The sequence below is a fragment of the Orycteropus afer genome, unplaced genomic scaffold (genome assembly GCF_000298275.1).
Source record: "Orycteropus afer afer isolate SDZICR_OR568_19922 unplaced genomic scaffold, OryAfe1.0 scaffold00477, whole genome shotgun sequence".
Lineage (NCBI taxonomy): Eukaryota > Metazoa > Chordata > Mammalia > Tubulidentata > Orycteropodidae > Orycteropus > Orycteropus afer.
In genome coordinates, this window is record NW_006922064.1 from 1,362,160 (window position 1) to 1,372,918 (window position 10,759).

The 10,759-nt window shown below is 38.7% G+C and overlaps 1 protein-coding gene across 1 annotated transcript in view; it reads left to right on the top strand.

Moving 5' to 3' along the window:
* Window positions 1–5,646, top strand: part of MFAP3L (microfibril associated protein 3 like) — a 33,123-nt gene extending 27,477 nt beyond the window's left edge. Inside the window, exon 2 of the mRNA XM_007954900.2 lies at window positions 4,715–5,646. Coding sequence (XP_007953091.1) covers window positions 4,715–5,646 — 932 coding nt within the window. The remainder of the gene's footprint in view (window positions 1–4,714) is intronic.
* Window positions 5,647–10,759: the final 5,113 nt, after the last annotated feature.

Genomic DNA, 10,759 nt, shown 5'->3' on the forward strand with positions numbered 1-10,759 from the left:
TAATTGGTTTCCCTTTTCTTTGTTGAAGAGGGTCTGTGCAATCCTTCTGCCTAGTCCGCCATCTTGCCCCGTCTCTGTACATAATGATTTTTGTGACTCAAGTATCTTGGGGAAGACTGGCAGATTCCCGAGCCATCTCTAGTGTCCAGTAGCCCTTCTCAGACTGCATGTCAGTATTTTAGTCTAAATCCTTGAGGTTTGTGTGCCTAATAGGACAGGAGGGGGAAGGGAGAGGTGAGTGGAAGGAAGCAAAAGGGCATGAGGGGTGGCTACAATCTGAGCAACGCCCAAGAAGCAAGGACTAGTGTTAGGAGTGTTAGGCCAAATATTTTACACATGACCTTTTGTATTATATTCAGAAAGTAATGGTTAAACCACAATGTTCTTTTATTTCCTCTAAAACTGTTGCATGTAGGAGAACTGACTTGACATCAGCTGCTGACATTTTAGGTTTTTATTTGAAGTGATGAAGCTTAATGAAAATTCAGCACATAAGTTTGATGTTCCCATTCAATTATAGATTAAAACACACGGGAAGAGACCTTGTATACCTGCTTCATTTGTCCAGCCCTGAAGGTTTCCTGTGACGGTCATTGTGGGTGTTTTTATTGCTTTAATTTCCTGACAGCTAAACTCAGGACCCTTCCAGAAGAAGTCATAGGATGAGGTATTTATACCCCAAGGTAGATGGTAGTATGCAGCATAGAGCATGTTCTCAAGCTGCTTCTGGCTGACTGGGACTTGTGGACATTCATCTGAACCCTGGCCAAAAGCTGCTGTGGGAGGGCCCCCAGCATGGGATTTGTACCATATCCATAGTTTTCATAGCTATGTATAGTAGTAGAGCATGCAGATTTTTTTTCCCCTTCAATAATTAATGGTCACACTGAGGCTGAGCAAATATATTTGAAGTCTTAGTTTCTGGAAAAGAATGAGTAGATCAGCCTTTAATAAAGAAGAGATACAGGCGAACATAACCTTTGAGGGCAGAATTTCAGCTCCTCCAACATAATGGTTTTTGGAAGTGTGTGTGTGTGTGTGTGTGTGTGTGTGTGTGTGTGTGTGTGTGTGTTGGCTTCCAGAGAGTTGCTTTGTAGTCTAGTAATAGAATGTAAAATCCAGGTTACATCATTTTACCATATCATACCTGAGAGGATACCTGCATGACATTCACATTACCTTAATCCATAAAATAATTATGATGTTAGTTTCAAGAAGAATATAATAAGCAACTGAAAACTAAAAAGATGTCTCAGTGTCCTTGCCCTATATTGGAAACAGAGGGTATTGTTGGCAGAGAGAGAGATGTGATCTCAGTCACTAACTTGGGTGTTGCAGTTCATATTATAGATAATTACTTAACTCTGTTAGAAGCATAAGATAGGTATAAGTATTCATATTTGTGGTATTTTATAGTTGAGTAATGGAGTCCCTGCATGGCACAAATGGTTAAGCCCTGGGCTACTAACTGAAAGGTTGGTGGTTCAAACCCACCCAGAGACGTTCAGAAGAAAGGCCTAGAGAACTGCTTGCAAAAGATCACAGCCTTGAAAAGCTTATGGAACAGTTCCAACATGCACACCTGGGTTGCCATGAGCTGGAACTACTCATCGGCAGCTAACAACAATAGTTAAATAAAAAGAATTACTTCACAGATACGTGGATGGGCTTTGAACTCCAAGAGCAAATGAAATTAATTGTTGGATGACATATATAAAAGGTATTAGTCTAAGGAGACACTGTATAGAGTTAAGGAGAGGCATATGAGCCCAAAGAATAATTAATTTGCTGAACATCTTACAAGTTTCCCTAAACGAATCACAAGTGTCACCTCATCAGGTTGTGTTTGATTCCAAACTATGACCGTTTTAACAATGTGACAGGGAATTTCTGCAGTGGCTAAATTGTTACCTGAATTGAACTACCTGATTCCAGAATAGATAAGTACATGTCAATAGCTAGTTTAAAAAGTAGGCATGAAAATAACTATAAAGTTCAAGTTCAGATATATTTTAAATATTCAGTAGAATAGAGTATTGCTTTGTTTGTAATTTGTATTTTAGCATTTTATTTTTCTATAAAAGAATATAATTATTACTAAAATTATTATGTCTATAGGGATAAAGCTGTTTATATATATCAGATGCCTATCTTCTTTGTTTGGGAGCTCTGGTAGCATAGTGGCTACGACACTTGCCTGCTAACCAGACGGCTGGCGGTTCAAACCCACCAGCCACTCCTCGGAAGGAAGGTTGGGCAATCCTACTTCCGTAGTGATACTGCCTCGGAAACCCAAGGAGGGGTCGCTATGAGTCGGGGCCGACTCAACGGCACATAACAACAACAACATCTTCTTTGTTTAGTGTTTGCTTCTATTTGTCTGCTACAGCTAGGCCCTTACTATATTCTTGAATTTAACCATAATTCCCCATGAAAGGGGTGGGTGGAATGTAAATAAATTGATCCTAATCACTTTCATGCAAATAAACTCACCACCTTACTCTTACTCTTACTCTTCTTTATGCTATTTTTGCTATATTTTCCAATAGGGGAAGGAAGATGTCTGAGAGAAACTACTATGAGTATAGTCTAATTTTCTGGAACACAATACCTTCCATATATAATAAACTTTTAATCAGCTAGAGTTTTGTTTTTCCTATGCTTGTTGTAGTCTACTTTTATGAAACATGCAGATTATAAGAAAATAAACTGATAAAGTGATTTCTATGACATCAGGTCATTGACTATTCATATAAATCTGCATAATCTCATGCCCAGGGAGTGAGAGGGTTGGGAGGCTAGCCCATGCCCCATCTGAGTGAGAGAAAATTTCACAGGCTGTGTGCCAAGTTTGTCTGCATATACACATTCACAAGAGGCTGAAAATTCACTTAGTTTTCCAAACCAGTGTTTTGTGTTCTTGAGGAAAATACACTGGCTGAATTGTTAGAAAAGGGTTACTCAGGGACGCTAGATGTTCTTTCAGAAGCAAAGTAGTGAGACAGCATCTACAGAGAAAAATCCTGCCAAATGGAGCTCTGGTGGCATAGTGCTTAAGGCATTTGACTGTTACCTAGAAGGCTGGTGGTTCAAACCCACCAGTCACTCCTCGGAAGGAAGCTTGGACAATCTACTTCCATAGGCATACCACCTTGGAAACCCAGGGAGGGGTTGCTATCCAGCAGTGAGTTTGGTTTTTTTTTTTTTTTTTTGGTTTGAGCAAGTGGCAGGCATCATAGGTCCCCAGAAGGTATCTCGTTGCTCCATCTAGCTTCCTCAGTAACGGTCCTAGGAGCAGAGGACATTGGAGTAAAGGTAGCCTTCTGTTGCGTCATTACACAGCCCATTGAAACCAGGTCACTTAGGCTTTCATGAGATCCCAAAACAAAAAAGGGAATGTGTTGCTTTCAGGAAACATTAGACTAGAAGTCACTGTCAAAAAGGGCAGAAACAAGTACAAATAGAGTTTAGTAATTAAATACTTAAAGGTATCTATGTATTAAATTGCTCTACCAGGAGAGGGGTCTAGGGTGCTTTTATGGAGAATTATCTGTCTCTACTCCATCGAACTGCTTAGAGGCCTGACCTGGGTCCACCTTCTTTGCAGATGAGGCTGTAGGATTTCAGAAAGGCTTAGACCCAAGACCCAAAGCTAAACCGAGCATCACATTTCATAAAGGTTCTCTAACCTGTGGATAGATATACAGACTAAGAATTAATCCAGGGTAAACAGTTTTCACCAGACACAGATCTTCATTCCCAGGACAATGCTAGAGCCAAGCTGGCCTTCCAGGGAGAGCGTGGGAACAGGAATCACACTTTTCAGGGTGCGTTCTCCTTTGTGTCTAGCTTATTTTCAACTTGATGGGTCTGCAGTCCTCTCACAAGGCTAAAATAAGTTGATGTTAATTTATACCCAGATTTTGAATTTTCACATTGTTAGCTTGTAGCATTAAATAATATAGACAATTTATTGTAGATTCTCAAAATTAATAATGTAGGTTATGTTCTAATTAACTGAGGTCATTCAAGGATAACGTCTATCCCAAATATGAAGAAGCCAGGTAAACAATTAGAAGTTTATGGTTGACTTCAGATTTTAAGTTAATTCCAAAATACTTTATATTCTGAGAGGCTTTAAACTTTTTTGACACTTGTGAACATATATTCAGTAGAGCCATGCTCATAAGCACATTTGGAAATCTGATGCTACAGTTAAGGGTGACTTCAGAAAAGCACAGTGTTTTCCAAATTGTTGATTTTTTGCTAGGATATGGGGAGTCCCTGGGTAGCACAAGTTGATAAACATTCGACTACTAGCTGAAAGGTTAGTGGTTCAAATCCACCCAGAGGTGAATTGTGCTTGTAGGTGATGGTCAAAAGTACAGACTTTAGCTGGAGTTTATCTTCTAGCTCTACTCTGTCCAAACTGGTGACTTTGGAAAGGTTGTTTAACCTAATCGTGCCTCAATTTCTTCACCCTGTAATATGGAGCTAGTAGTAACACCTATCCACAGTTGTGGTGAAGTTAAATGAGCTAATAACTGTAAAGTACATAGACACAGTCTGGCACACAGTAAGCATGTTGAGTAAATGTTATTATTATTGTTAGTAGTGTGATAATCATAGATGGTATTAGGAATGTACAACAGTTGTAGGAGTTACAATGGGAATTGTACACCCTTGGTTGAATTCTCTCCTTTTCCTCTGACAGGAAAATGGCAGATGCACGACAGTGGCCTCCTGAACATCACCAAGGTGTCTTTTTCAGACCGAGGTAAATACACGTGCGTCGCTTCTAACATCTATGGCACTGTGAATAATACAGTGACACTGAGAGTCATCTTTACCTCCGGAGACATGGGCGTCTACTACATGGTCGTCTGCCTTGTGGCCTTCACCATTGTCATGGTCCTCAACATCACCCGTCTGTGCATGATGAGTAGCCACCTAAAGAAGACTGAGAAAGCCATTAATGAGTTCTTTAGGACAGAAGGTGCAGAGAAGCTGCAAAAGGCATTTGAGATCGCCAAGCGAATCCCCATTATCACCTCAGCCAAAACTTTAGAGCTTGCCAAAGTCACTCAGTTCAAAACTATGGAATTTGCCCGCTATATTGAAGAGCTGGCCAGGAGTGTGCCTCTGCCTCCTCTCATTATGAACTGCAGGACGATCATGGAGGAAATTATGGAAGTGGTTGGGCTGGAGGAGCAAGGGCAGAATTTTGTGAGGCATACTCCAGAAGGCCAGGAGGCCCCTGACAGGGATGAGGTTTACATAATCCCAAACTCTCTGAAGCAAAGCGACTCTCTCACCGCTGACTCAGACACCTCGTCCCTACACGAACAGCCTCAGCAGATTGCTATCAAGGTGTCTGTCCACCCACAATCCAAAAAAGATCACATGGAAGACCAAGAGGGTGTGCACTTTGAAGTCAAAGATGAAGAGGAGACTGAACCATCAGCTGAACATTCCCCAGAAACTGCAGAACCTTCCACAGATATAACATCCACAGAGCTAACATCTGAGGAATCGACACCTGTTGAGATATCAGATAGAGTACTGCTACCAGCTCACTCGGAAACTACAGAGCCAGTGGTGGGACATGACAAAAACACCTGCATTATTTATGAAAGCCATGTCTAATCTCAACTCTGAAAAGCTATGCATATCAAGAAAATCAGGGGCTGCTCCTTATAATAACAGATGTAGTACGCACTTGCCGCTAAGCCTTACCAGGAGACTCTCATCCCTTAGGTAGCAGTGATGCCACTTTAAAAGGGGAAACACCTGTGTGGAGTTTACATGACTGAAATTTCCCCAGTAGAGAAGGATGTGAGCAACATCAGAGTACAGGATTGATAATGCTGACAGGTGTCTGTTCATATGACACAAATCTTAGAGGCTGTTCTCTGCAAAATTCCTTAATTGGCAATGGCCTTTTGGCAAAGAGTACACTATAAGATATTCTGAGTTCAAGAGCCCTGTTCAATGCACACTGCATTGCTTTTCCTTTTAAAAAATGATAAGTCTCCTACAATAGCAAATGCACGTTTATGGGTTTGCTGCACTTTCTTCTCAGTTTTAATTACTTTCACTGTCCCCTCATATTGGAGTAGTTGTTATTATATTAATATTAATTGCTCTTTCTGGTTTAGTCATTTCTGTTATTTTTGTCCTTATTTTCCCTAGAACATTTACCTCAGAGGCTTTGGTATCAGTCACCAGTACCAGGGTCAATATCTACAAGTCATCTATAATGTTCCAAAATAGTTATTAGGCTCATTAATTTTTTTTGTTTCCAGGCCTATTTTCATACATTTTTTCTGTTTTGTTTTGTTTCCAATGAAGCTGCTATTGTGAAACTCAGAATTTTTTTTCTTTTGCCCAGAAAATAGCACTTTAATAGCCAAATAAAAATGTGTTTACTTGTCCAATTCTGGGAACCTTTTGGTGAGCTCAACTGAGGTGTAGTGGCCTGTTGTAAAAGGTTATATATACCCATATTACCCATGAAAATGACTATTTACATTTAAGTAACATCATCTTCCAAACAAAGACTGATTCCTTATCTGAAAAATGTATTGATTCTAAAGACAGAGGCGATTGATGAGTTCCTGTAAGTTATACAATATTGGTTTCCCAGAATGGCTCGCAGGGACCATATGCCTTTGAGTGACTCAGACACTTGAGTTGGGGCAGCAGATAGAAGCATCTATAAAGTCGCATAACCAGATCCTCTTTTGTGAACTGCAAAGCTTACTTGAGAGCTCTGGTAGCATAGTGCCTGAGGCACTTGACTGCTAACCGGAAGGCTGGTGGTTCAAACCTACCAGCCACTCCTTGGAAGGAAGGTTGGGCAATCTACTTCCATAGTGATGCCACCTTGGAAACCCAAGGAGGGGTCACTATGAGTCAGATCCAACTCCAAGGGGAGAGGGAAGGGTCAAAGTAATGGCATAGGGAACTGTTCATCAAATTTCATGCCAAAATCAGTGAAATACTATTTGGCTCCTCATAAAAGCAGTTATATGCGAGACAGCAAGATGTTACAGGAAGAAGACAAAACTAATCATCCAGAGGCTTAATACCTTAACCAACTGTGCCAATAATCAGCTGCCTGGCTTTGGGCAAGTCTAGGTCTTAGTTTTCTCATCTGTAAGAGGAAGCAGACTAGGTGAGCACTGAGCACCATTTAAATGGTCTCGCTCTCTCACAGAACCAAACTGATATATCATCCTTGCTCTTTTTTTTTGCAATTACTTTAAACACACTCATATCTGGGTTCACCTAACATTTTCATGCTTATTAAAATAGAAAACATCAATTTCAAAATATCATAGCTTTTTGAACAAGGCATAGGTTATCCCCTACAAAAAAAACCCAACAAACATTAGGACCACTTCCACAGTTTTGAGGATTTAATGATGGTGGGCATGAGTGACAGCTCATTTTCACTTATGTGTAGAAGCTACAATAACCTTAAAGTAGTACTAAGAGTCGTGGCCACAGGAAGTGATGGTTTATGATTACTTAGGTTACATAGGGCACTTTGGTAGAGATGTATAGTCTTCACTCAGTCATTATTTGGGTAAATAACCTTGGAGGACTCCCTTTATTCTTCCTCATGTGTAATGTTTGTATCTGGAAAATATGCAGATTGTGCTTGATGGGCCACATGATCCTATTTAGCTCCAACATTTAGAGTTTTATGAAAAGCTTGTAATGTCCCACCATGGCCTCTATTGCATGAGACAGGCACTTCTGGGAACAAAAATGGGTGCAAGACTGGATGTGTTTGTTGTCCAAATGTTACAGCAAATGTATCTTATTCTGTAACTTAGGGGACTGGGCTTTTCTTTAGAGATGACCTTAATGGGTTTCCTTATTTATAGATAACTGGTATGACAGGCAATGTGACAGACATGGAGATTGATTAGACTTTTCTGGACAGGGAATGAACTGGTGACATCAGAAGTGTCTTAGATGGTCACATAAAGAAATTAGTCATGAGCAATCAAGAGAAAGTACTACTCCTCCTTGGGTCCTCTAGACTAGGATTGCATGTATGTGAGGCAGAAAGTTTTATCACCAGCTCTTAGAAGTTTTTTCCAATTGTGATGGAGGTCAGCAAATTCCCCCTGTGGATCTATGTGCACAGTGACATAGCAGCAACAGGGACTTAAAAGGCCCATTTTGTGATACTGTGTGTACTTTTTCCCATTCTATTAGTTCTCCTTCCACCCAAACCTGTGTGCAGAGTATGCAGAAGAGAAGTAAATATAGGCATTCGTTTTATCCAGATATTGATTAGGGAGAGATACTAAGCTAAAATGAGCATATTTTTTTATGAAGCAGGAGCAGAAATACATGACCAAAGAATGTTTCCAGAGGTTGGGGTGGAATGAGGGGGACACATAAATTTTCACAAGGTTCTTCTTCTTTAAGACGTCAACATTCTCTGGATTTAATAATAACCAAATGAAACGGAGGTTGGCTTAGAAAGGGGATTTCTCCTTCCAGAAATTCTACACACTTCCTTTCCATCCTGTAGCTTCATTTAAAAATGAGAGAGGCCCTCCTGCAGAATAGAAAATGCAAAAGACCTCATGACTTTCAGCTGAATTTTCAAAGATAAACTGTTCTGCTTTGTAGAAATTCATAGACTGTATGCTGTAGCTTATGTGTGTGTGTGTGTGTGTGTGTCTTTATGTCTGTGTGTAACTTATTTGGACCATTTAAAAAGCTTAATACTAAATTAATCCTAAACTAAGCCCTTTGAGTCCTATGAAGTAATCCTTAAAATCAAACAATTTCTGGTTTCTGAGTCATCCTGGTCATATCTCTAGCGATTTTTTTCTTGAAGTTCTGAAAATGATTCAGCTATGTGTGCATATTTGATTCACTTATATTATCTGTAATCTTGGATGGTATTTATTCTAAATGGAAAAATACAGAATTTTATACAGAAAATTATGTAATTTATAATGGCTTTGTTTTATATATTATATTTTCATATCTTTAGGGCATATCTATTCTCATCTTTTTGTATATCATACTTGGCAAAAAAGAAATACTAATACTTGAGTAAAATCTCTAGGAACCAAATGTGATATATAACATCTAGAAATCTCTAAAAATACCTGAATGTTATTACCCATTGCAAGAATTATAGTGCTGTGTCATTACATCCATAATGATTTGTCTCAGATCCTTTATCAACACTAAGGCTAAATGTCAAGGCCTGCCATCCCACACAGTGAATTCTGGAATGCCCTCCCTTCTTTATCCTTTTGTTTGTTTCATTTTTCATTGTAGAAGTTTGCATTATTTAAACTTCCCTTTGAAGGACAAATGTGAGATAACAAGATAGCAATTTTATGGAAAGACTGACTTAATGGCTTTGTACGTTATTTTAAAGGACTGATAACATGCTTGGATTGTTATTTATTGTTGATCTAGGACCTCTGTTCGTCTCTTTAGCACACTCTAAAGAGAAAATGTAAGGTACAAAGAATATTTGCGTGTTTTGGACAGAATACTTTAAATGTTGCGCAGCCCACACAAATCAACTTAACAGTAGATACACCAATCCCAAACACTGGAGAAAACTGTTTAGAAGGGCAAATCAGATCCCCTTTTATTACACAGATCGAAATACAGTGTTACATCAGTGCTGAAACTCTTAAATGGCAGTCCCTACCATTCCGTTAACTAACGGGGTATTTTTCTCAGTATTTCATTTGGTACGAAAATGGAGCCCTTGACTTCTCTCTCAGATAACTCTCTTTTTCCAGCACAATTCGGCTACTATGCTGTACCTAGCTTCCCATGTCCTTTTGGCAGTCCTTTAAGATTATAAACCTGTTTCTATTCTTCATACTAATTTAAACTAATTTATTGATAATCTTGAAATATCTACCGAATTTCATTGTACATTCATCCACATATTTTGAGCTGCTGTTATCCTTAAGATACTAATCATGTTTACATTCACTATTCATTTAAATATCCTTCAGTAGATCACTGAAACTTTATTTTTCTCATGATTTGTTGCCATGGTGATTAACCAGATTTGGATTAAACAAATCAGTGATGGGGAAAAAATCTAATACAACAGAATCACTTATTATATGAGGGTGATAATAGTATTTAACTGAGATTTTTTTAGAGGTGGAATTTATGAAGAGGCAACTACTAAGAGTATCACAATCTAAATTGAAGCTGGAAAACATGAAAATAGAAAGCAAATAGTTCTAAGAATATTCTAGCATAAATTATTTTTATTTACTTAATAATTAAAAATCTTCAAATGTGTCTCTCAGACACCATGAAGCGGCTGACAACAGTGAGTGAGGGTCACAGTAGAGCTTGCTTACATGCTTGGTTTGTTATATTTTAGTAGTTCTGGGTGTCATTTTTCAAAATGGGAAAATAAAATGAAAAAATTTATCTGGGAAGAAATATCAAACTGGTGATTTTTGTGAACTATAAAGTGTTCATTTTTAAAAAATAATTTAAAGATGGAAACAAACGACTAATATTTAAGTTGATGTTACACTAGCAAAAAAAAACCCAAAAACCATGTGATCCCATCTTGTACTTTTTTTGGTTGTTGCTTTAATAAAGGGTTTGCACAGGTGTGTGGAATGTGTATTGTGTCCCACCTGAAGGGCATATAACTGGCCTGATTTACTTTTTCTAGCCATGTGGAATCTGTAGTCAATTCTTGTCCTGCCTTGTATATCTGTGGTTTTGA